This window comes from Tenrec ecaudatus, chromosome 13 (genome assembly GCF_050624435.1).
Source record: "Tenrec ecaudatus isolate mTenEca1 chromosome 13, mTenEca1.hap1, whole genome shotgun sequence".
In the NCBI taxonomy this organism is placed as follows: Eukaryota; Metazoa; Chordata; class Mammalia; order Afrosoricida; family Tenrecidae; genus Tenrec; species Tenrec ecaudatus.
Genome location: NC_134542.1, coordinates 438,853 through 459,380, shown reverse-complemented (window position 1 = coordinate 459,380; position 20,528 = coordinate 438,853). Strand labels below are relative to the sequence as shown.

Genomic DNA, 20,528 nt, shown 5'->3' with positions numbered 1-20,528 from the left:
AAAAGTCTGTCAGCAATGCGCGCTAACAGACATTTCCAGGGCAAGTAAATGAAGACACACTAGGAAAACCTTAAGCAGTCCAGTACTTGCAAGGCATTTGGCAGGTTCTGTGCTGAGGCAAATAGGCAAATGTAAACTACTGGACCGTACTTGACTTCTTGCCTGTGCACCTGAGGAAGCAGCATCGACTACGCGGCCCAGCCCACCTCCTGCGTCAGGTCCTACCGACTGGAGGGGTGGTTCCTGGCACGGTTTGTGTGAGCACGCTGTCACCTGCACTGAGACCTGCCCTCCTGCTCTCTGCTGAGCCCACTGGAGTGGGGGGCCGAGCGTGCTCTTACCTCCACAAAGACCACTCCTGCTTCTCGGCTGATCCTCAGGTGGTGAAGTTGCCCATCCGCCATGTTGTTGAAATTAAAGGTAAAAACATCAGGATCTCGATGGATATCGAGTTTGTACCGAATCTGCAAACTCCCTGCAATGGGGAACATAAAATGTGAATATGACCACGTTCGGAGCTGCCTCTGCTTTCTCCAGAGAGGAGTTGGTTGGCATTTGTTTCTGGGTACATCACACAGCTCTGATCCGTCCACCCAGAGGTGCTATTGCAGCTGCGATCCTCCCCTTCCTGGGGCTGTCCCTCCCCAGTCAGCCATGGCCCATGACCAAACTGACGCTGCTGCGCCCGAGACCTCCTTTCCTAGCAGCCCTCATTTTCTTGGTGAAAGTCCCGGGTGGAGTTCCCCTCGGATGCATCCGACATTCCAGCAAGAGGCACCGAAGCTTTGTGCAGAGCCGAGATGACCATGTCCATCGTCTCGTCTCCCCAGTCCTGGAAGGTGAGTCGTTAGGGCACGTGCAGGACGCGCAGCGACTGATGAGCGCCCTGGGGCTGCGGGCACTGCCTCCAGTTGACGAGGCTGTGCATTCCGCGTGGAGCAGCCGGGAGTGGGCGGCTTCAGGAGTGGATTCTCCGGCCTTTTCACCAGCTAAGAAATCAGTCACTGCGCTGCTTTCTCAGCAGCGTCTCCATGGTCCAGGGTTGTCCTACTGCTGAGGAGATTGCAGCTCTCTACCCGCAATGGGAGCAAACGTTCCCACCCAACATTCCTATAGGTGAGAGTGAGCCCCAGAGCATCACTGCCGGAGGCTGTCAGTTCCCACAGACATGGTTTATTGTCAACATGGCGTTTAGGCAGGTCTCTGTATCGGTGGGTGGCTGCAGTCAAGGTCTCTCGGTCACACTTTCGATTAGAATCCTGAGGGAGCCTTCCAATAAAGTTCCATCAGAATGGTGTCTCCCAAGGGGCCCTGACGGGCTAGTTAAGTCCAAGGCATCGAGAGAGCTGCAAAGAGCCCTCCACCGAGCCGAAATCACCAGAAACGTCAGCTACATCCTTCAGACGTCCCCACTCAACTTAGTGGAAAAGACGATGGGTCAGCAAAAATAAAATACACATAAAAGATTCAAGGCAGACAGGTTAGCTCAAAAGGGGATGCCACAGTGTTTAGGGGGCTCCAGAGACAGCAGGGCATCACCTGGTGTATTCGGAGGAAGATGGAAGAAGATGGGAACCACACGGGGAGGCAAGGCCACGCCACACAGGCTGCTCTGAGGACTGCTCCGTCAGGACAATGCACCTGCCGATTCTCTGGGCACAACGAGGGCTGTCCTATGGGAATGCCACTGGACAAGCTGATCCCACCCACCCTCCAGCCCTTACTTTGCCTCTTTGGATTTTTCTTCCTCCCCAAACTCAAGTCACTTGGAAAAGGAACATGATTCCAGTCCCCCAATGATGCCCAAGCGGCACCCCTGACAAGGTATAAGTTGAGGGGTAATGCAGTCTCGGGGAGGGGTTTCAGAGCTGGAAACGCCACTTTTACATGTGTGTTGACCTAGACGGACGGTCTGTCCAGAGAGAGGAGCTTCTGTTTTGATATAGCTAATGAAGGTGTGCCCTATTGGTAGTAATACATCTGGATGGTCCCTCATTGCTGAGTGTTTTAGCCTGGGGTGATATTGAGATGGTCAGCAGCCTGTTGGTTCACTGACCCCAGGTCTTATCTCTAAAGTCTGCGCCTGCAAAGGTGAGTCTCTCCATGGCCGCATCTCCTGTCAGCCGCTAGTGCAGTGGTTCTCAACCTGTGGGTTGCGACCCCTTTGGTGGGGGGGGGGGGAGCGTCAAATGACCCTTTCATGGGGGTCGCCTGATTCATAACAGTAGCAAAATTACAGTGATGAAGTAGCAACAGAAATAATGTTACGGTTGGGGGGTCACCACAACATGAACTGTATGACAGGGTCGCGGCATGAGGAAGGGTGAGAACCCTGTGCTCGTGGCTCCAGCAGAGTCTGTCCTGGGGCCTCCAGCTGTCGGTCCTGCTGTGGTAACATTCCATGAGCCAGACACATTGGTGAGTTTTCCCAGACCGTGAACCACTGCCCTGGCTTCCCGTTTAATGCGTCGAGGACTTTGACTGACCTTGGTGGTGGCACTGTGACCTCTCACTTCTGGGTGGAAGTGGCTCCCCCTACTTCAGGACCAGGAGGTGCTAGGTGAACACTCATGCCACGGGCGGCCATGGCTTCCCCGCTGTTCTGCGCTACAACACGCCCTCAGCCTCTCCAACATCTTCCAGCGACCAGGACCACAGCTCACATCAAAGATCCAGATTATGAATTTTATAGCAGAATATGAATGAGATTGCTGCAATGCTCCCTCCTGTGATCGTATTGTTTGTTTAGTTCTGAGAAGTAAACACATAGGAACACAGTGGCCATAGGAGGGCATGCCCTTTCCCCTTGGTTACCGTTTGAGAGCAACTGTCACATTATTACTGTTCTAAAGGAAGTCCTAGGGGTGCAGTGGTTAGAGCACTCCCCTGCTAACTGCTAGGTCAGTGGTTCCAACCCAGCAGCTGCCCCATGAGAGAGACACAGTGTGGTCTGCTCCTGTGGTCCCACAGTGGTGCTCTGAGGCAGACCTGACTCTGGCGGCAGGTTTATTGGTGTTTGTGGTGATCCATCCGACTTGCTCTTGGGACACTGAGGGGACACCTACCGTTCTTGGCCAGGATGACTGACAGGTACTCCTGGTAGAAAGAGTCCACGTAGAGCAGCAGGCTCGGGCTGTGCACCGTCCTGAAGGCGAAGGAGATCATCTCTCTCGCCAAGGCCAACTGCCCGTGGAACGAGGCAGCGTGGGAGCTGGCGTTTGCACTTTGGGAATAATACTCCTGGAAATTGTACGTCACCGTGGACCCAGCTCCAAAATACGCAGAAACCTCTGAAAGAAGCACGCATTGTTTCAAGTTCAAATTGTGCAGGGTCTGGTTTTAAGTAGACTGTCTAAAATGCCATCTATGGGGGGCTGGTCCCAATCCCAACTACTAAGTGGACACCTGCCCCTCCCCCCAGAATAATTTATTTCAAAAGATGGCATTGAATCTGTAGCTCTGGGAGAGGGACATATCTGATTGGAGCACACGGGTGCTGATGACGGGGGAGGAGGAGAGAGTGGAGCACATCATGGCCCACCAGGCCTTGAGGACGATGACCCCAATTAGAGCAGCCAGTATACAGAGAGGACCACATGGCCAGCCCCATTATGAGACATGATACCCCTCACTGACCTATAGCTCTACAGAGGACAACACTGGAGACAGAGTGTGGGAATTGCACCCGATCTGATCCCGCCACACTGAGGCCGAACACTAAGGGGTGCAACAGAACAGCAAGATAATGGAGCAGTGAGGCCCCCAGGGAATGCTGAAGGTGGACTTTGGGGCCAGGGCATGGTGCCCCAACAGACTGGACTGGAAAATACTCCTAAAGGCCAACAAACGATCCTTGAACTAACTACAAGCTTTTCTTTCTTGTTGTGTTTTTTTTTGTCATTGGTTTGTCATTTTGTTGTATGTTGCTTGGTTTTGCTTTGTCTTGTTTTTGTGCATGTTATTATCTCTGCAGGTCTGTCTAAATAAGATAGGCTGGATGAACAATCTGTAGGAGAAAACAATGGGACTGACAGTTCCAGCAGGGACATGGGATAGAGGGAGGTGGGGGGGGGGGAAGGAAGTGGTGTTAACAATCCCAGGGACAAGGAAACAACAAGTGATCCAAATTGGTGGTGAGGAGGGTGTGGGAGGTCTGGTAGGGCATGATAACGGGTAATGTAGCCAAGAGGAATTGCTGAAACCCTGGTGGGGACTGAGCATGATAGTGGGACAGGAAGAAAGTCAAGGGAAATAGAGGAAAGAGCTGGGAGGCAAAGGGCATTTATAGAGGTCTAGATAAAGACATGTATATATGCAAATATGTTTATATATGAGGATGGGGAAATAGATCTATGTGCGTATATTTATAGGTTTAGTATTAAGGTAGCAGAAGGACATTGGGCCTCCACTCAAGTACTCCCTCAATGCAAGAATACTTTCTTCTATTAAATTGGCATTCTATGATGCTCACCTTCCTGACACACCGCTGAAAATAATAAAGCGGGTGAATAAGTAAATATGGCGAAGAAAGCTGATGGTGCCCGGCTATCAAAAGATATAATGTCTGGGATCTTAAAGGCTTGAAGATAAACATGCAGCCATCTAGCTCAGAAGCAACAAAGCCCACATGGAAGAAGCACACCAGCCTGTGTGATCATGAGGTGCCGAAGGGATCAGTTATTAGGCATCAAAGAACAAAAATCACATCATTGTGTGTTCACCTCCATGATATGATTGCTGAAGACAAATGAGTGCATATGCAAATGTGGCGAAGAAAGCTGATGGTGCCTCGCTATCAAAAGATATAGCATCTAGGGTCTTAAAGGCTTGAAGGTAAACAAGCGGCCATCTAGCTCAGAAGCAACAAAGCCCACACGGAAGAAGCACACCAGTCTGTGCGATCACGAAGTATTGAAGGGATCATGTATCAGGCATCATCAGAACAAAAAAATCTTACCACAGTGAATGAAGAGGGGACTGTGGAGTGGAGACCCAAAGCCCATTTGTAGGCCACTGGAGATCCACTTGCAGAGGGGTCTCGGGGAGGAGATGAGCCAGACAGGGTGCGACGTAGCAATGATGAAAAATACAACTGTCCTCTAGTTCCTAAATGCGCCCCCCCACCACTATCATGATTCCATTTCTACCTTGCCAGTCTGACTAGACAAGAGGATGTACACTGATACAGATAGGAACCAGAAACACAGGGAATCCAGGGCAGATGATCCCTTCAGGACCAGTGGTGTGAGTGGCGATACTAGGAACATAGAGGGAGGGTGGGTTGGAAAGGTGGAACCGATTACAAGGATCTTCATGTGACCTCCTCCCTAGGGGACAGACAACAGAAAAGTGGGTGAAGGGAGACATCAGACAGGGCAAGATATGACAAAATAATAATTTATAAATTATCAAAGGTTCATGAGGCGGGTGGGAGCAGGGAGGTATGGGAAAAAATGAGGGCCTGGTGCCAGGGGTTTTGAGAATGATGAGGGCAGTGAATGTACAAACGTGCTTTACACAATTGATGTATGTATGGATTGGGATAAGAGCAGTATGAGCACCTAATAAAATGATTTAAAAAATAAAATGTCATCTAGCTTATTCTAATTTTCAGAAGAACTAGCCAATGGAAGCCCAGGGCCACGATGATTTGTTGTTGTTGTTAGGTGCCATCGAGCCAGTTCTGACCCATAGTTAGAAACACCTCCCGGTCCTGCGCCATCCTCACCACTGTCCCTATACCTGAACCCACAGCTGCAGCCATGGGGTCAATCCATTCCCTGAGGGGCTTCTTCTGTTTGGGTGCCCCTCTACTTTACCAAGCATGATGTCCTTCTCCAGGGACTGGTCTCTTCTGACCACATGTCCAAAGCATGTAAGTCAAAGTTTAGACACTCTTGCCTCAAAATAGCACTCTGGCCATGTTTCTCCAAGACAGATGTTTGTCCTTTTAAGAATCTAAGGTGCTTTCTGTATTCCTCTCTACAATTCTAAGACATCACCATTCAGTCTTCTTTAGTCAATACCCAACTTTTACATGTAGATGCGTTAATACAGAAGACCATAGCTTGGGTCTGAAGCATCTTGGTCTTCAAAGTAACATCCTTGCTTTTCAGTACTAAACAGGTGTGTGCAGCAGATTGATCTAATGAAAATCATATTTTGATTACCTGACTGCTGCTTCCAGGAGCAATCTTTTCTCCATTTGTCATGATGCTACTTATTGGTCCGTTGTGAGGATTCTTATTTTCTTTACCTTGAGTTGTAACCCATACTGAAGGCTACAATTCATGATCCTTAACAGTAAGGTCTTCAAGTCCTCACACTTTCAGCCAGGTTGTTAATTAGCCTTCCTTCAGTCTTCTTCATATAAGCCAGCTTCTCTGATGATTTGCTCAGCACATAGATTGAGCAAGTATGGTGAAAGGATACAACCCTGACACCCACCTTCCTGATTTCAAACCATCCAGCATTCTCTTGCTCTGTTCACATAGCTGCCTCTTGATTCATGTACAAGTTTCAAAGGAGCTCAACGGAGTGTCTGGAATTCTTATTCTTCTCAAGGTTACTCATAGTTTGTTATGATGCACACAGTCGAATGCCTTGCCATAGTCAAGGAAACACAAATAATAATCTTTCTGCTCTTCTCTGCTTTGGGCCAAGATCTATCTGACATCAGCAATGATATCCATTGTTCCAGGACCTCTTCTGAAGCCAGCCTGAACTTCTGGCAGCTCCCTGTCAATGGACCCCTGCAACCATTGGTAGATAATCTTCAGCAAAATTTTACCTACATGTGATATCAAATCTGAGCATTCTGTTGGGTCGCCTTTCTTTGGAATGGATACAAATATGGATATCTTCCAGCCAGTTGGCTAAGGAACTGTCTTCCAAATTTCCTGGCACAGATGAGTAAGTGCTTCCAGTGCTTCATCAGTTTGTTGAAACTTTTCAATTCCATCCATTTCTGGAGCCTTGTGTTTTGCTAATCCTTTCAGTGCAGCTTGAACTTCTTCCTTCAGCACCATTGGTTCTTGCTCATATGCTACTTCCTCACATGGTGGGCTGTCAACTAGTGCTATGTTATGCACCCATATACCTGAGGATGGGTCCCCAGTTTGCGGCGGATTTCAGGGCAGTCCTCTAGGGTGTCTTGCATGTTTCTAAATAGGGTCACATGCCACTCTCCAGGGAAACGCTCGCTGTGATCTGTTCAATTCCAGGCTACCACATTCTACTTCCTGACAGTCTCACCCCCACCCCCTGTGCTTCATCCTTCACAGACGGCCAGCAGTGGTCTCTCGGGACTGATGAGGGAAGGAGGTCTAAGGGTCCCTCTCTTCAGAGAGCAACACACAGACTCTAGTCAGTTCTGCCCACAAGGATGACGACATCCTGCAAATTTTATCAAGGAGCAGCCAATGGTCCAATAGACTGTCCATCTTTGCCAGCTCTGTTCATGAGTGCGTGTCTTTTGCATTCTACATGGGATGGAATCTCCGGATGCAGGGTGGTGGAGGCATGGTGATGTGATCACTCTTCCTCATTTATCTGGCCCGGAATGGAGGGTCTACAAACAGCCAGCCGTGACTGTCCCACACACCTACTCCAGGGCACTGGGACACCTCATCACCCACAACACAGCGCCCACTTCTAGTGCAACGTTTGCTGCAGGAGAGGATCTCAAGAGGCGGTGGGATGTGGAACCCCTAAGACATTAAAAATTGTGTTCACCCAGAAGGGATAAAATACCATTTTAATCGACTTTCATGCAGGACAGTTACATATAATACATCCCTTTAAGGGTACATTCAGCAAGCCTGACAGATGCAAATACCATGAAATAACCACCTCGATCGATATTCAGAACATTTCCAATTCTTCCACGACCCTTTGAGCGTATCTGCAATCAGCCCCTTCCTTCATCACCACCCCGGCAGCTTGCTCCCTGGCCCGCTAGGCGGGTGGGCATTTTCTAGGGCCTCACAGAGTGGATCCCAGGCATTCTCGGGCTGCTTGCACTCGGGCTTCTGAAGGCTGGCAGCCCACCGTGTGACTGCAATGAGCTTCTTCCACAGTACACAGCACAGCGGCTGTTTCCAGTTCCCGGGAACCTTAGTCAATCTGCCATGGACACGTGCATGCACGCCTTTGTGTAGGCCTACATGGGACTCCCTAAGAAGGGGGTGTGGGGGGAGGTTGGTGGACACGGGGAACTAATAAGTACAAGAATGAAGAGAATATTCTGAAGTTCGATCATACAACTCTACTTGATATGATTGAACTACTGAGTTGTATCATATGGGGATTGTAGGCCAACAAAATTATTGAAATAATAAAAGATCAGTTAAAAATTAGGGTTAAACTCCCCCCCCCCCAAAAAAAATAGAATGGGGAGCTGAACCCTCCTCAGAGCCTGATGCCGCATTCTTTTTCACACGCTCCCGCTTGGTGGGCTAATCTGCATGTGGTGACGACTGAGTGGGACAGTATTCCTGCTGTCATTTTGCTTGCCCAAGTGTTACAGATCCATCTGCCTAGAGAACACCGCTCCTCTGGTTGAATGGCATCAATGCCTTTATGGAAAATCCATTGACTGGTGGTAGGGGTTCATCCGTGGAGTCTCTATTTTCTAGCTGTTCTTCTCTTTAAAAACTGCTTCGTGAACACCAGGCCAAATGCATCTCCGTCAATAGATTAGAATTAGCTTGTCAACTTTCACCAAGAAACTGTTAAAGACTTGGCGAAGGCAGCTGAACCACAGACCAGCGTGAGGAGCGCTGCCATGGTGACAGCGTTTTCTTCCAGTTCGTCATTGAGGCTGATGCTCCACGGACAGAGGTGTGGATTCTCTCTCAGACGGTGCTGGTTGTGGGGAGGAAGGACTCATGGACCACTCTTCTCTGCCAATAACCCCAGACGTGTCCTTGGCACAGGTGGCGACCCAGCACCTGCACAGGTGATCGTGTCTTGGAAAGGTGACAGGAGACTGACGCACAGCCTCGGGTCTGCGTAACTGCCCCCTGACCACTTGTAGGCAGCTAATTGCCGTAAGTGATTTGCAATCAATAGCTGACGATCCAGTTAGGCATCCAGACTGGGCTGCTGAGCCCCGGGGCTCTTAAGGACACAATGCCGAGGCCAAGGAGTCTTGGAGGAAGTGGACATTTGCTTTGCTGGCTGTTTCCTGGCCACCTATGAAAGCATATAGCGCCCAAGAACCTTCCCAGAATGGTTTCCATGCCAGACTCAGATCCTAATGCCTATTCGAGGAATGTGTGTGGTTTCTGGGAAGGAGAGAGGCTTAGAAACATCTCCTCCTTCCACCCGAGCAAGAACCCACTGACAAATTCCACAGCAAATCGCTTCAATAACTCACCTAGTCTGAGCCAATATGCAGTGAAAATTTACTTATTATACCCATAAGATATGTTTGGAAAAGCAATTTGTACTATTGGAACTATTGCTTTAAATAATAACATATTTTGAAATTGTAGATAATTACTTTAAATAATTTATGTTAACTAATAACATTTACAATTTTAAAACGAATTCAATGAATGACTTCAAATAACAAGAGCTACAGCAATAATGAAGCATCGTGACTGACAAAAAGCGACCGGCTCTGTCTTGAACGAAGCCCGCTACAATGCCCCTGAGACGCACAATGGTGAGACTCGTGTCGTGGCGAGTACGCCTGAGGTGCTGTCCGGAGAGACCAGGCCCTGGGCAAGGAGGTCAAGTTTGGCAAGGGGGCGGGGCAGCGACAAAGCGGAAGACCCTGGAGGGCGTGGACTGACACAGTGGCTGCAACAACAGCTCCATCGCACCGAGGGTGGCTGCGCATGGCGGTGAGGGTGGCTGTGACTCACAGCTGACTTGCTGGCAGCCCCCACCACAGAGGCGAACTCGCCGAGGGCCTCAGGTGGGAGGTTTGAGGAGGCTGACTGCCCTGGGAGGATTCATCAGGGACCGGGCCTGCCCCGCATGATTCCTCCCTAAGAGTGGGCTCTGGGCGGCAGCTGTGGCCGTGGGTTGTTCACTGACAGCCTGCTAGACAGCGAGGGATAGGACCCCACTCTTCCTCATGAAGTGAGGCCGGAGGGGCCCGGGTGGCACAGCAGTCAAGCACTCGGCTGCTAAGGGAAGGCTGGCAGTCACAGGTCCACCCAGGGGTCCTGCGGGCAAGGACCCGGGGGTCAGCTTCCGTGAAGGTCACAGGCCAGGACGTCCTCTGGGGGCTAGTCAGGGGACTCTGAGCCAGGCACAGACACAGCAGGGAGGTGAGCTGTGAGGGTGAGGCAGGGTGCCCCCCACCCCTTGGGTGGCATCAGAGGCTGCACAGAATGTGGCTGTGGGCCTCGGCCGCCGGTGGGCGGACACTCACCGTCGGAGCAGAAGGGCCCGGTGAAGGCGGAAGGCGCGCAGTCGCATGTGAAGCCACGCGGCCTCTCCCGGCAGCGCCCCCCGTGCAGGCACAGGTGACCGTAGGTGCTGCAGTGACCTGGGCAGCCCGGCCTCACACCCGGAGTGACCTTCGCCCTTTCCTCCAGGTCCAGCGTCTGCCCATTGAGCTGCAGGGACCGCAGGCAGCCCAGGAAACCTCGTTGCCTGGTGGCTGTGCCCCCTGTGGAGACAGGAGTGCTTAATTCAGGGGCGATGCCTGGATCCGCGGGGATGAAGGGGTGTGTGTGTGTCAGGGAGTCCATGTTACCTGGGAGCTCCGTTAGCATTCATTCTGAACAGCCTCCTCCCGGATCCCAACCTTCAAGTTAGAATGAAGGCTAGAACCCGTGTGACAGTGGCCACCTCACACCTGCCTGCCAGTCTGGTGTCCTGGGTGGTGGGGTGGGGCGTGTCCCATATTGCAGGCTGCTGGAGGTGGGGCCAAAGGGGCACTAAACACTAGCAAGGCCTCCGGGCTGGGACTCAGCTTCCGGGCCACCTTAGACTAGGTGACAGCCCTGCAGAGGGGCCCCAGGCTGGAAGGCACAGGGCAGCGCAGTGGCCACCACCCTGGACTGGTGCGGTCAGCAACGGTAAAGATGTGCAGGGCCAGGCAGCTGTCCCTTGTTTGCACAGCGCTCAGCCTTGGAGCCATGCCACGTGTGGTGTGTTCTCCCCTGGTCAGGACCCCTGGTCAGGCCACTGAAGACTAAAGACAGCAGGCTTTCGAAGCACAAACAAGACCGCATCTCCCACGCCTGGATGCCAGCTGTCACATCCATGTGAGCACAGCCATCCAGACCACAGGGCAGGTGCTGGCACGTGGCCACAGGGTGGCCACCTCTGGAACTTGGACGATCAGAACAGGAGCCCGGCAACTGTCCCTGGCCCCATTCTCGGGGGCTTCTCAGCCTGGACAGAGGTGGAGACTGATCTGGGCAGCACTGGAGCTACATCTGCCATCCCAAGACGGAGGGATGGAAGGACAGACGAGTGGAGGGGCTGGGGGGAGGAGTGTGGTGGATGCCGAGGGGGCAGTGCTGGGGACGCTGAGCAGGGGAGAGCTAAGGGGGACAGCATTCGTGGGGAGTGCTGACGGGAGGCTGAGGGAAATACTGAGAGGGGCAGTGCTGTGGGGTGCTGAGGGAGAGAGTGCTGAATGGGTGCTGAGAAGGGGTGTTGGGCAGGAATCGCTGCTCCAACAGGCCGAGGGATGACCCCCTACTTGGTGAGGCACCACCAGACACAGAGCTGGGAGGAGCTCACTGCAGTGACGCGATTCATTAATCCTCATTAGTACTCCGGAAGAAGCAGAAGCCCTTCACTGCACACACCCATGACATAAAGACATGGGTGTACTGAAAAGACCCAAACTGCATGGGGAGAGCGAGAGCGAGAGAGAGCGCGAGGGCGTGAGAGAGAACAAACAAAATTTAAAGCACCAGCTGCAAACAAAAATCATTTCTGGGACGGGGAAGGCACTCTAGCACCGTCGGCACAGCAGCGAGGGCCCTGGTGGTGCTCAGGGTCAGGCACTTGGCTGCCCTGGGAACCATCTAAGGCTCCATGAGAGGAAAATGATGGTTCTGCTCCCATAGCGAGTGCCAGTCTGAGAAACCAGGGAGCAGGTCTCTCCTGGCCTGCAGAGTGGCTGTGAGCAGAACGGACTGGACAGCAGTGGGTTGGCGCATGGAGGGACAAACTCATGAAGAAAGGGTTGGATGCAGGGCGATGGAAACCTGCCAATGGGACTCCCAGGGCAAAGAGAGGGAAGATCAACATGAACAGCCCTTCCAGAGCCCCTGATCTGTGAACGGAGTTCGTGGAAGAAGAGGGCAGGGGCCAGACCAACATCACACATGAAAATAACTTTTAAGCTTGATGAAAATGACAGCCCCACGGTGTCTAAAGCCCAATCAAGCCCAACACATGAAGACAAGTAAACAAAGGCACATCACCACACACGCCATAAAAGCACTAACAAATCACAAACAAATCTAGCGCAGTACAGAAGATGCAGTGTGCGCAGAGGAACAAAGTTGGAGATGACAGGTTTGTCTGAGAAACAATGCAGGTAGAGGCCTCGGGGCCGCCTAGTGAGAGGCGGGCAGGAAATACACGCACCGCCTGCCAGCACAGGGCTCTGTGCCTCAGAAGCAGGCTTCAGAGGTACAGCGAGGTCAACACTTCTTCAGATAACGCAGCCCAGAGAACCCATGACATCATAGCCGGGCTACAAGGCAGGTGAAAGGAACTCTCTCACGTAGAAGGACTGCGGGCTCAAGTGCTGAGAACTCTCTCACATAGAAGGACTGCGGGCTCAAGTCCTGAGAACTCTCTCACGTAGAAGGACTGCGGGCTCAAGTCCTGAGAACTCTCTCACGTAGAAGGACTGCGGGTTCAAGTCCTGAGAACTCTCTCACGTAGAAGGACTGCGGGCTCAAGTGCTGAGAACTCTCTCACGTAGAAGGACTGCGGGCTCAAGTGCTGAGAACTCTCTCACGTAGAAGGACTGCGGGCTCAAGTGCTGAGCCACGTGGCAAATGGAGAGCCCAGTGCGTGTGGTCATTAGATCTAAGAACACACCAGTTTAATGATATTTACTTAACTTTAACCGACCATTTCAGGAAAGCATTAACAATGTGCTCTGAGCGGATGAGACATGGGAAAGGACTATGTGACAACAAAGGTGAAAGGCCAGGACAGGAGAAGCGGGAGTCACCGTGGCAAGTTTCCTAAGTGACGCATGAGATAGGATGGTGCCCCCACACACAGGGTAGGACGATGCTCCTGAAGGTACCGCAGCCGCGAGTCTGTCTGGGTCACAGCAAGCCTGGAGGACAGAGCAGATGTGCCCCTGGAGTTTCTGAGACTCATCTTTCTGGGAGCAGAAAGGCTCTTCTTTCCCCTCGGAGTCGCTGGCAAGCTCCTACTGTGGACCTCGTGGTCAGCAGCCCGGTGCGTAGCCAACCACACTGCTGTGATAAGGTAACGGTGCCTATTTGCCCCAAACGATGACTTGGGTGTGCCTGGCCAACCCATCTGTGCCGTCATCCGTGCATGTGAAGGTTAGGCAACGGGAAAAGAAGACAGAGCAGAATCGGGGCATTTGGATAGTGGTGTTGGTGAAGGGCACTGAATGGAGGGTGGGCCTTGGGAAGAGCCGGCGCCCTGGTGGAGTTGTGTTGGCTTCTATTGGTCAGACTGCTAAACACAAAACCAGTGGTTCGATCCCACCAGCTGCTTCTCATGCCAGCTGTGCCCAGAAAGACTGCCAGTGCGGAGCCTCGGGAACCCTTGGGCATGCATGGACTCTGTCCCCTCGGGTCACCACAGGCTCGGGGCTAGAAGAACAAACTGCTGTGGGGAGAAGTACTACCTAGATGCTCGGGAGCCGTGAGGGTGATGAGGCTTGGACACATCCCCGTGAAAGGCCGACCACGAGAAGAAGACATCATGTTTAGGAAAACAGGAGGTCAGCAAAAAAAAGGGGCACTGACCCGGTTCCCAAAACCATGGACCACAAGACCTTCCAACACTCCTTCTCTCTGCGGGCTCAAGCTTTCCCTTCGAGGGAGGCGCCTTCACCACCCAACACGCCAGGCTTCGCCAGGCCTGGGCAGACTCACCCACAAAGAGCTGGCTGTTGAGCTGCAGCAGGACGTGGCCGTCGGCGGGTGCGGCCTGGGCCGTGGGGGGCAGCAGGTCCACCTGCAGGGATGCCTCCTTGGTGTTCCTCTGCGCATGGACGTGGTGCCAGCGGTTATCGTTGAGGGGCCCGGGGGCCCGCACCATGAGCTCGCAGGGTCCGTTCCCCACGTCGAACGAGAAGGCCACCTCCGTGGGGGCTGTGGCACCGGACATGGACGTTACCCTGAGAGGGCTGGCCTTGGCCATGCGTGAGCGGCGGGCCCCCAGCCGAGACCCCTTCCCATGGGCGCCATGGTTATCCTACGACGGGGCCCTCTGACTTTAGGGAACTCACCACGCAACTCCAGGCTGATGAAGTCGGTGATGCCCAGGTTCTCCAGAAAGACCCCTGAGGGGGCCGTGGTCTTGAAGAAGAAGGAGATGTCGCCACTGAGCTCCCCTTGGAAGGCAGGGAAGTGCAGGTATGAGGTCTCAGTGTGGAAGGACACGGAGTTCCAGAATGACCCTTATTGGGGGGAAGAAGGAAGAGAGGGTCAAAAGCAAATTCAGGACCCCGTGGAAGTTGGACTGCCACACACTGTCGTGCCCTCAGCAGATCCCTTCTCCTTCCTTCCGACCCAGCCCAGGACTCTTCTCCTGTGGCTGCCTGTCTCAAAGGAGTTGGGGCCCTGGCACAGCAGCGGTGAAGTGCCCGGCTGCTAACTCACCGGTCGGCTTCAACTCTACCCCTGCTCCTTGGCAGAGAAGACGTGGGGCTCTGTGGCCGCAGGAGGCAGCCAAGGAACCAAATGGAGAAGTGCACTCTGCCCTGTGCAGTTGCTACGAGTCAAGTCGATCCCACAGCAGCCCCTGAAGCCAGCAGCCCGAGTCCGAGGGCAAAGCCACGTTGATCCGTCTGAGGGCGCTGTGCAGCGCTCCGAGGGTCACAAGGTAGTTTGCTCTTCGTTTGCCATTTTAAGACCCTATATGATGTTGTGTTGACTGAGAGGAAACCTGCAGAACCCGGAGAGCTGTCCCCAGACCCGTCTAGAAGCCCCTGTCCCTGGACACTGGGTCCTCAGGGAGGTGCTCTCCGACCTCAGTCTGATCCAGGGCCCTTGGGATGCCAGACCCATCAGAAGGCATTCGTTTCAGCTCTCCACATGTCCTCATGAGCACATCCTTCCACGCCAATCTATCCCCATGCTCCTTGCAAAAGGGGCTCATCAGAAGTCATGCGTGCCATTCTCATTGCCCCATTGGTCGAAAACAACACAGGAGCAATGCTCAATGCAGTTAAAGGCACGTGCTCAGGTGAGCCAGCGGCATGTTCTCTCACAGTCACAATGAACAAATCTGTCTTGGAAGAAGTACAGCCAGAATGCTCCTTAGATGTGAAGAAGGTGAGACTTCTTCTGTACTTGGGTATCTTACCAGAAGGGACCAGTGCCCAGAGAATGACCTCATGCTTGGTGAAGCAGAGTGTCAGCCAGGCAGAGGGAGACCCTGGGGGCAAAAGACTGGCACAGGGGCTGCAACAGCAGTGGTGGGGCGGACAGAGCTGGACTTGGCTGGGTGGTGCTACTTGCTGTTCTGCACAGGGTCGCTGGGAGTCAGAACCGAGCCAGCAGCTCCAACAACCCCAACAGCGACAGTCAGGAGAAAGTGAGACCCATTCAGAATGGAGGCTCCACTGAATACCGGGTCCACAGGTGCTGGGCACCGATAGGCCACAGAAACCAGGACTTGGCCCTCTGCATTGAGTCTTACCCAGCAGAGCTGAGCGGCCGACATTCCTCTATAGTTCATGGTGTATTGAACAGTGTGTCAGTCCGGGTGGACTAGAGAAACCCCAGCTCCAGGACTCTGGTTGGGATCAGCATAGCTTCATGTGACTTGTCATCAAGAATGTGTAGCATAGAGAGTGTGTGTCTCTATGTGTGTCCAGGGAGGGAGACAAGCGTGCCCAGAATCCCCAGGAGTCCATGCCCAGACAGAGGCTTCATTTCTATGATCTGATTGACAGGCTAGACTCCACTCCTTCCTCAAGATGACAGTAGATTTTGTAACTGCCACAAATAGTCTTTGCCAATGCCAGAATCCAAGGCATCGATTCTTCTTTGATCGTTCTTATTCGGTGTCCAGTTTCTACACGCATATGAGACAATGGAAATATCATGGTTTGGGTCAGGGTCACCTCAGTCCTCAAAGTGACAATTTCACTTTTTAACAGTTAAAACAGTTCACCCTCTTCACGTCTAAGGAGCATTCTGGCTGTACTTCTTCCAAGACAGATTTATTCATTGTGACTGTGAGAGAACATGCCACTGGCTCACCTGATTTTCCCAATGCAATAATTTGATTTCTTGACTGATAAATCCATGGACATTAATTATGGATCTGTGGTAGTTTTGTAATCTGTCAATTGGAGAGGATTCAGAGGGAAGGGGTGGAGTTTAGATTGTAATCAGGTCCCAGCTTGATGACCTCATTTGGAGGTGCAAAGCAGATAAAGCTCACTGGAGGCAGGAGGTAGGCTCACTCCCTGGGAGACATTATGGATAAAGTGCTTGATGGAGCTACACGGATGCAGCCAGAGCTCTGGAGCCAGAGAAACCACACAGAGACCGCTGCCAGCACTGAGATGCTTCAACTGCCACTGGAGCCACGAGACTTCCCACCTGCTGGCCTGCGCTCTTCCCGCATTCGGCATCATTGCACGTGTTTCGTGAGTCTGAAGAGGACTTTAGACTATGGGCTGACACTGGACTTAAGGACTTGCTCTGGACTGGGAAGTTTTCTTCATGCACAAATGCGCTTGTCTCTAAAGCTCTTTCTTACACACACAGGAGCGCCCTGGATTTGTTTCTCTCATCAGCCCGGACTCACACAGGACCAAGGTCAGAAGAAGCCCTTGGCAACATCGGTAGCTCCTGCACTGATCACAGCAGATTGCTGTCCAGTGTGAGAGCTTCTCTCTTCATGTTGAAGTCCGATCTATCCCGAAGGACGCGGTGTCTGATCTCCATCAGTCAGTGCTTCCAGTCCTCATCACGTTCAGCACCCAAGGCTGTGTCACTTGTATATCTCAGATTGCTGACGAGTCTCCCTCCAACCTGACGCCCTGTCTTCTCAAATAGTCTGACTTATTGGATGATTCGTTCAGCATACAGATTTAGTATGTTGAAGGGATGTAGCCCTGACACACACACTTTTCCTGTTTTAATAGACACACGGTTTCTTTTTCAAACAATTGTCCTGTGGTCTATGCACAAGTTCCACATTAGCTCAATCAAGTGCATCAGAATTTCCCTTCTTTGCAATGTGAACCATAATTTGTTATGACCTAACGAGTGCTCACAGTCAGTAAAGCACAGGTAAATATGTTTCTGGTAGTCTCTACTTTCTGCCAAGATCCATCTGACTTCAGCAAAGATATCCCTTGTGCCACACCCTCTTCTGAGTTTGGTTTGAGTTTCTAGCAGCTTCCCATTGATGCACTGCTGCAACCATATCTGGCTGATCTTCAGTGTGGTGGTTACATAATCTGGCGTCAACTTGAGACCACCAAGAGTGAAGGGGTGGAATTTAGCCTGTCAATCAGGTCTAAGCATGATGACCTCATTTGGAGGCACTACGGAGATAAATAGCTCACTGGAGGCCAGACCCACATGCACTCTCTGCTTGACACTCCCTGCAAGACTTTCCTGTTGACAAACCACATGGAGCTATGCCAATAGAGTCTGAGCCCTGGAGCTGGAGGAGCCACATGGAGACCCATGCTCATGGATCCACAAGACTTTCCACCCACTTGCCGGTGATCTTGCATTCAGCATCATTGCATGGCTGCATGACTCTAAAGAGGAATTTATGAACTTGTATCAACATATGGGATAATATCAGATGTGTGGACTTGATCTGTACCGGGCTGGGATGTTTTCTTAAGGTACAATTGCTCATTGAGATAAAATTCTCTCTTACACACATATGAGTGTCTATGAGTTTGTTTCTCTAGTCCACCCAGACTCACACATTCAGCAACATTGGACCTGTGTGTGAGGCTCATGCTATTGTTCGATAATTCCCACACTCTGCTGGGCCACGTTTCTGTGGAGTGGACTCCTGCAGTCAGCTGGCATGCATGAGTGAGGGCGTCCACACTTCATTGGCTTATTGGAACATTTCAACCAATTCCACGCGCCTTCTTTTAGCCATTTTCTTCCCGGCATTTTGACTTCTTTCAGTATGATTGGCTCTTTATCTGATGCCACCTCCTGAAACGGCTTAACATCAAGCAGTGGTTTCTGATAGCGATTTTGTGTATTCCTTCCACGTTCTTTTGATGTTTCCTGTATCGTTCAATATTTTGCCCATAGAATCTTTCAATGTTTCAACTTGCAGCCTGAATTCTTTAATTCTTTCCGCTTGAGAAATGCTGACCGTGTCCTTCCTGTTTGGTTTTCAGAAGTTGCACACTTCCTGATAAGCCAGCACATTCTTCCCTTCGAACCCTGCACTCTGTCTGCTCTAGCTGCTCGGTGGTTTCTTTCATCCGCTCTTCTAATTCATCTTTTGGTTTCCTTTTCCCTTTAGCTACTATGCATTCAGAGAGAGTCGCAGCGCCTCCTGCGACATCTATTTCGCTCTTTTCTCCCTTCCTGTCTTTTCGGTGACCTTTCACTTTTTCCATGTGTGATGTCGTCTGTGCTTGACCTTTCACTGTCTCCATGTGTGATGTTGTCTAGGGCTTGGGCATGGTGCTCAAGGCATCAAATCTGTTCTTGAGGTAGCTCCCAAATTTCAGTAGGGTGTGCACGGCCATATTTTGGGTCTCTTGGAGTTGTTTCCAGTTTCTTTGGCTTTCAGTTTTTCCCTGGGGTGTAACTAAATGAAGGTACGTGGGCGTCGCTCAGTGTCCTCTGGGCAGCTGTGTCTGTGCTGAGTCACAGTGAGCACCACCACATTCGAAGGTACAAGGCCACACGCTCAGGAGGAAAGATTACCTGGAGCCACTCCTGGCAGAAGCAGTGTCAAAGGATCCTGAGAGAAAACTCAGATTAAACCATCAAGAAAGATCAAACCATAGGGACTCTCACCAGGCTGGTTGTCCAGGCCCAGGAATGCTTGAATTGCGTATGATTCCAGTGAGAGAAAAGGTTTTCAAGGTACTGTATATACTCGAGTAGCAGCTGACCCGACATTTTCAAACTAAAATTTTGAAATTTTATTTTGAAAATTTTGGGTTGGTTTATACTCGGGTATACATGGTGTGTCTTTCAGATAATTTCCATTCTCTAAGTAGGCTGTGGTAGGTGGCCCAGGAGGAAGTTCAGGTGTGGTTTAATTGAATGGATTAGGATCTGCTTCCCAGGGGAAGCCTCTGTTCAGAGAGAGAACATCTCTGGGTGATGTTCACCATTTATTGCCCCTCTTTGTTGAAATCTTCTGACCAATATTTACTTATCAGCAACCTTTACTAATACTTGGACTCAGAGAAACTAAAGTAATCAGGTATGAATGGAGTAGCGTCCATTTAATAGAATTTATTAAGGAAATACTAAATGTATTCATGCCCCACACTGGCATTGGGACACCCTTTGCTTCTTCACCAGTGCCTTTGGCAGCTCCTGGAGAGCAGGCAGTGGGAGAGTCCAGGGTAACTGAGTGGACACTCTGAACTCAGGGGTGGGAACCTAGACTGTATATGTACGTTGTCTGTGCGAAGTTTTCACCCAAAGCAAAAAGAGAACCACAGACTGGGGGGAAACTGTCAGTGTCACATCGAACAAGGGATTCATCTCTAAAATTGGTCCGAAGCTTCAACACTTCAACAACAAAAAAGACGAATAATCCAACTTAAAAAGTGGACAGTGGCCATGAGCAAACACATCATCAAACAAGAAATTCTGGTGGCCAATGGGCATATGGAGAAATGTGTGTGATCATGGGCCATTAGTGAAGAGCCAAGCAAAACAACAACGAGATGTCATCTCATTCAAGAACTGACAGCACAGTTAGAAAAGCAAAACCCCCAAACAGAGGAGAATGATGCTGGTGAGGGTGTGGGAGGGTGTGCATGGAACTGCATACACTGCTAGTGGAACTTAGAAATGGTCCAACTGCTGTCAAAAGTCGTACACACAATGTGTGCAAGTCAAGGGAAGGTTTTCACATGGAAAGAGACATCCTTGATGGCTACCAGTGGGAAGCGAGGGGAGGACAAAGTGCATTAGCAGAAAGCCACATTCACTTGTGTCTCGGGCAGCTCAATCAAGAAGTAAAGTGATGCTGGCTGTGTGTGAAAAAGAAGAATGAAAATGGTACATTGCATCTATGTGCATGTGTATTTAATACATGCATATACCTTTATGATGTGTGCAGTTCCCTCTGTCTTAGAGGGTCACTATGAGTCAGAATTAACTCTATAGCAGTGAGTTTTTATTTTATATATT

General features: G+C 51.1%; 1 protein-coding gene across 1 annotated transcript in view; it reads right to left on the bottom strand.

The window, feature by feature from the left end:
• Positions 1 to 20,528, bottom strand: part of LOC142424768 (contactin-associated protein-like 4) — a 129,015-nt gene that overhangs the window by 6,712 nt on the left and 101,775 nt on the right. The window contains exons 15-19 of the mRNA XM_075530106.1: positions 14,432 to 14,602; positions 14,076 to 14,294; positions 10,388 to 10,627; positions 3,066 to 3,290; positions 342 to 475 (exon numbers count right to left, since the gene is read on the bottom strand). Coding sequence (XP_075386221.1) covers positions 342 to 475; positions 3,066 to 3,290; positions 10,388 to 10,627; positions 14,076 to 14,294; positions 14,432 to 14,602 — 989 coding nt within the window. The remainder of the gene's footprint in view (positions 1 to 341; positions 476 to 3,065; positions 3,291 to 10,387; positions 10,628 to 14,075; positions 14,295 to 14,431; positions 14,603 to 20,528) is intronic.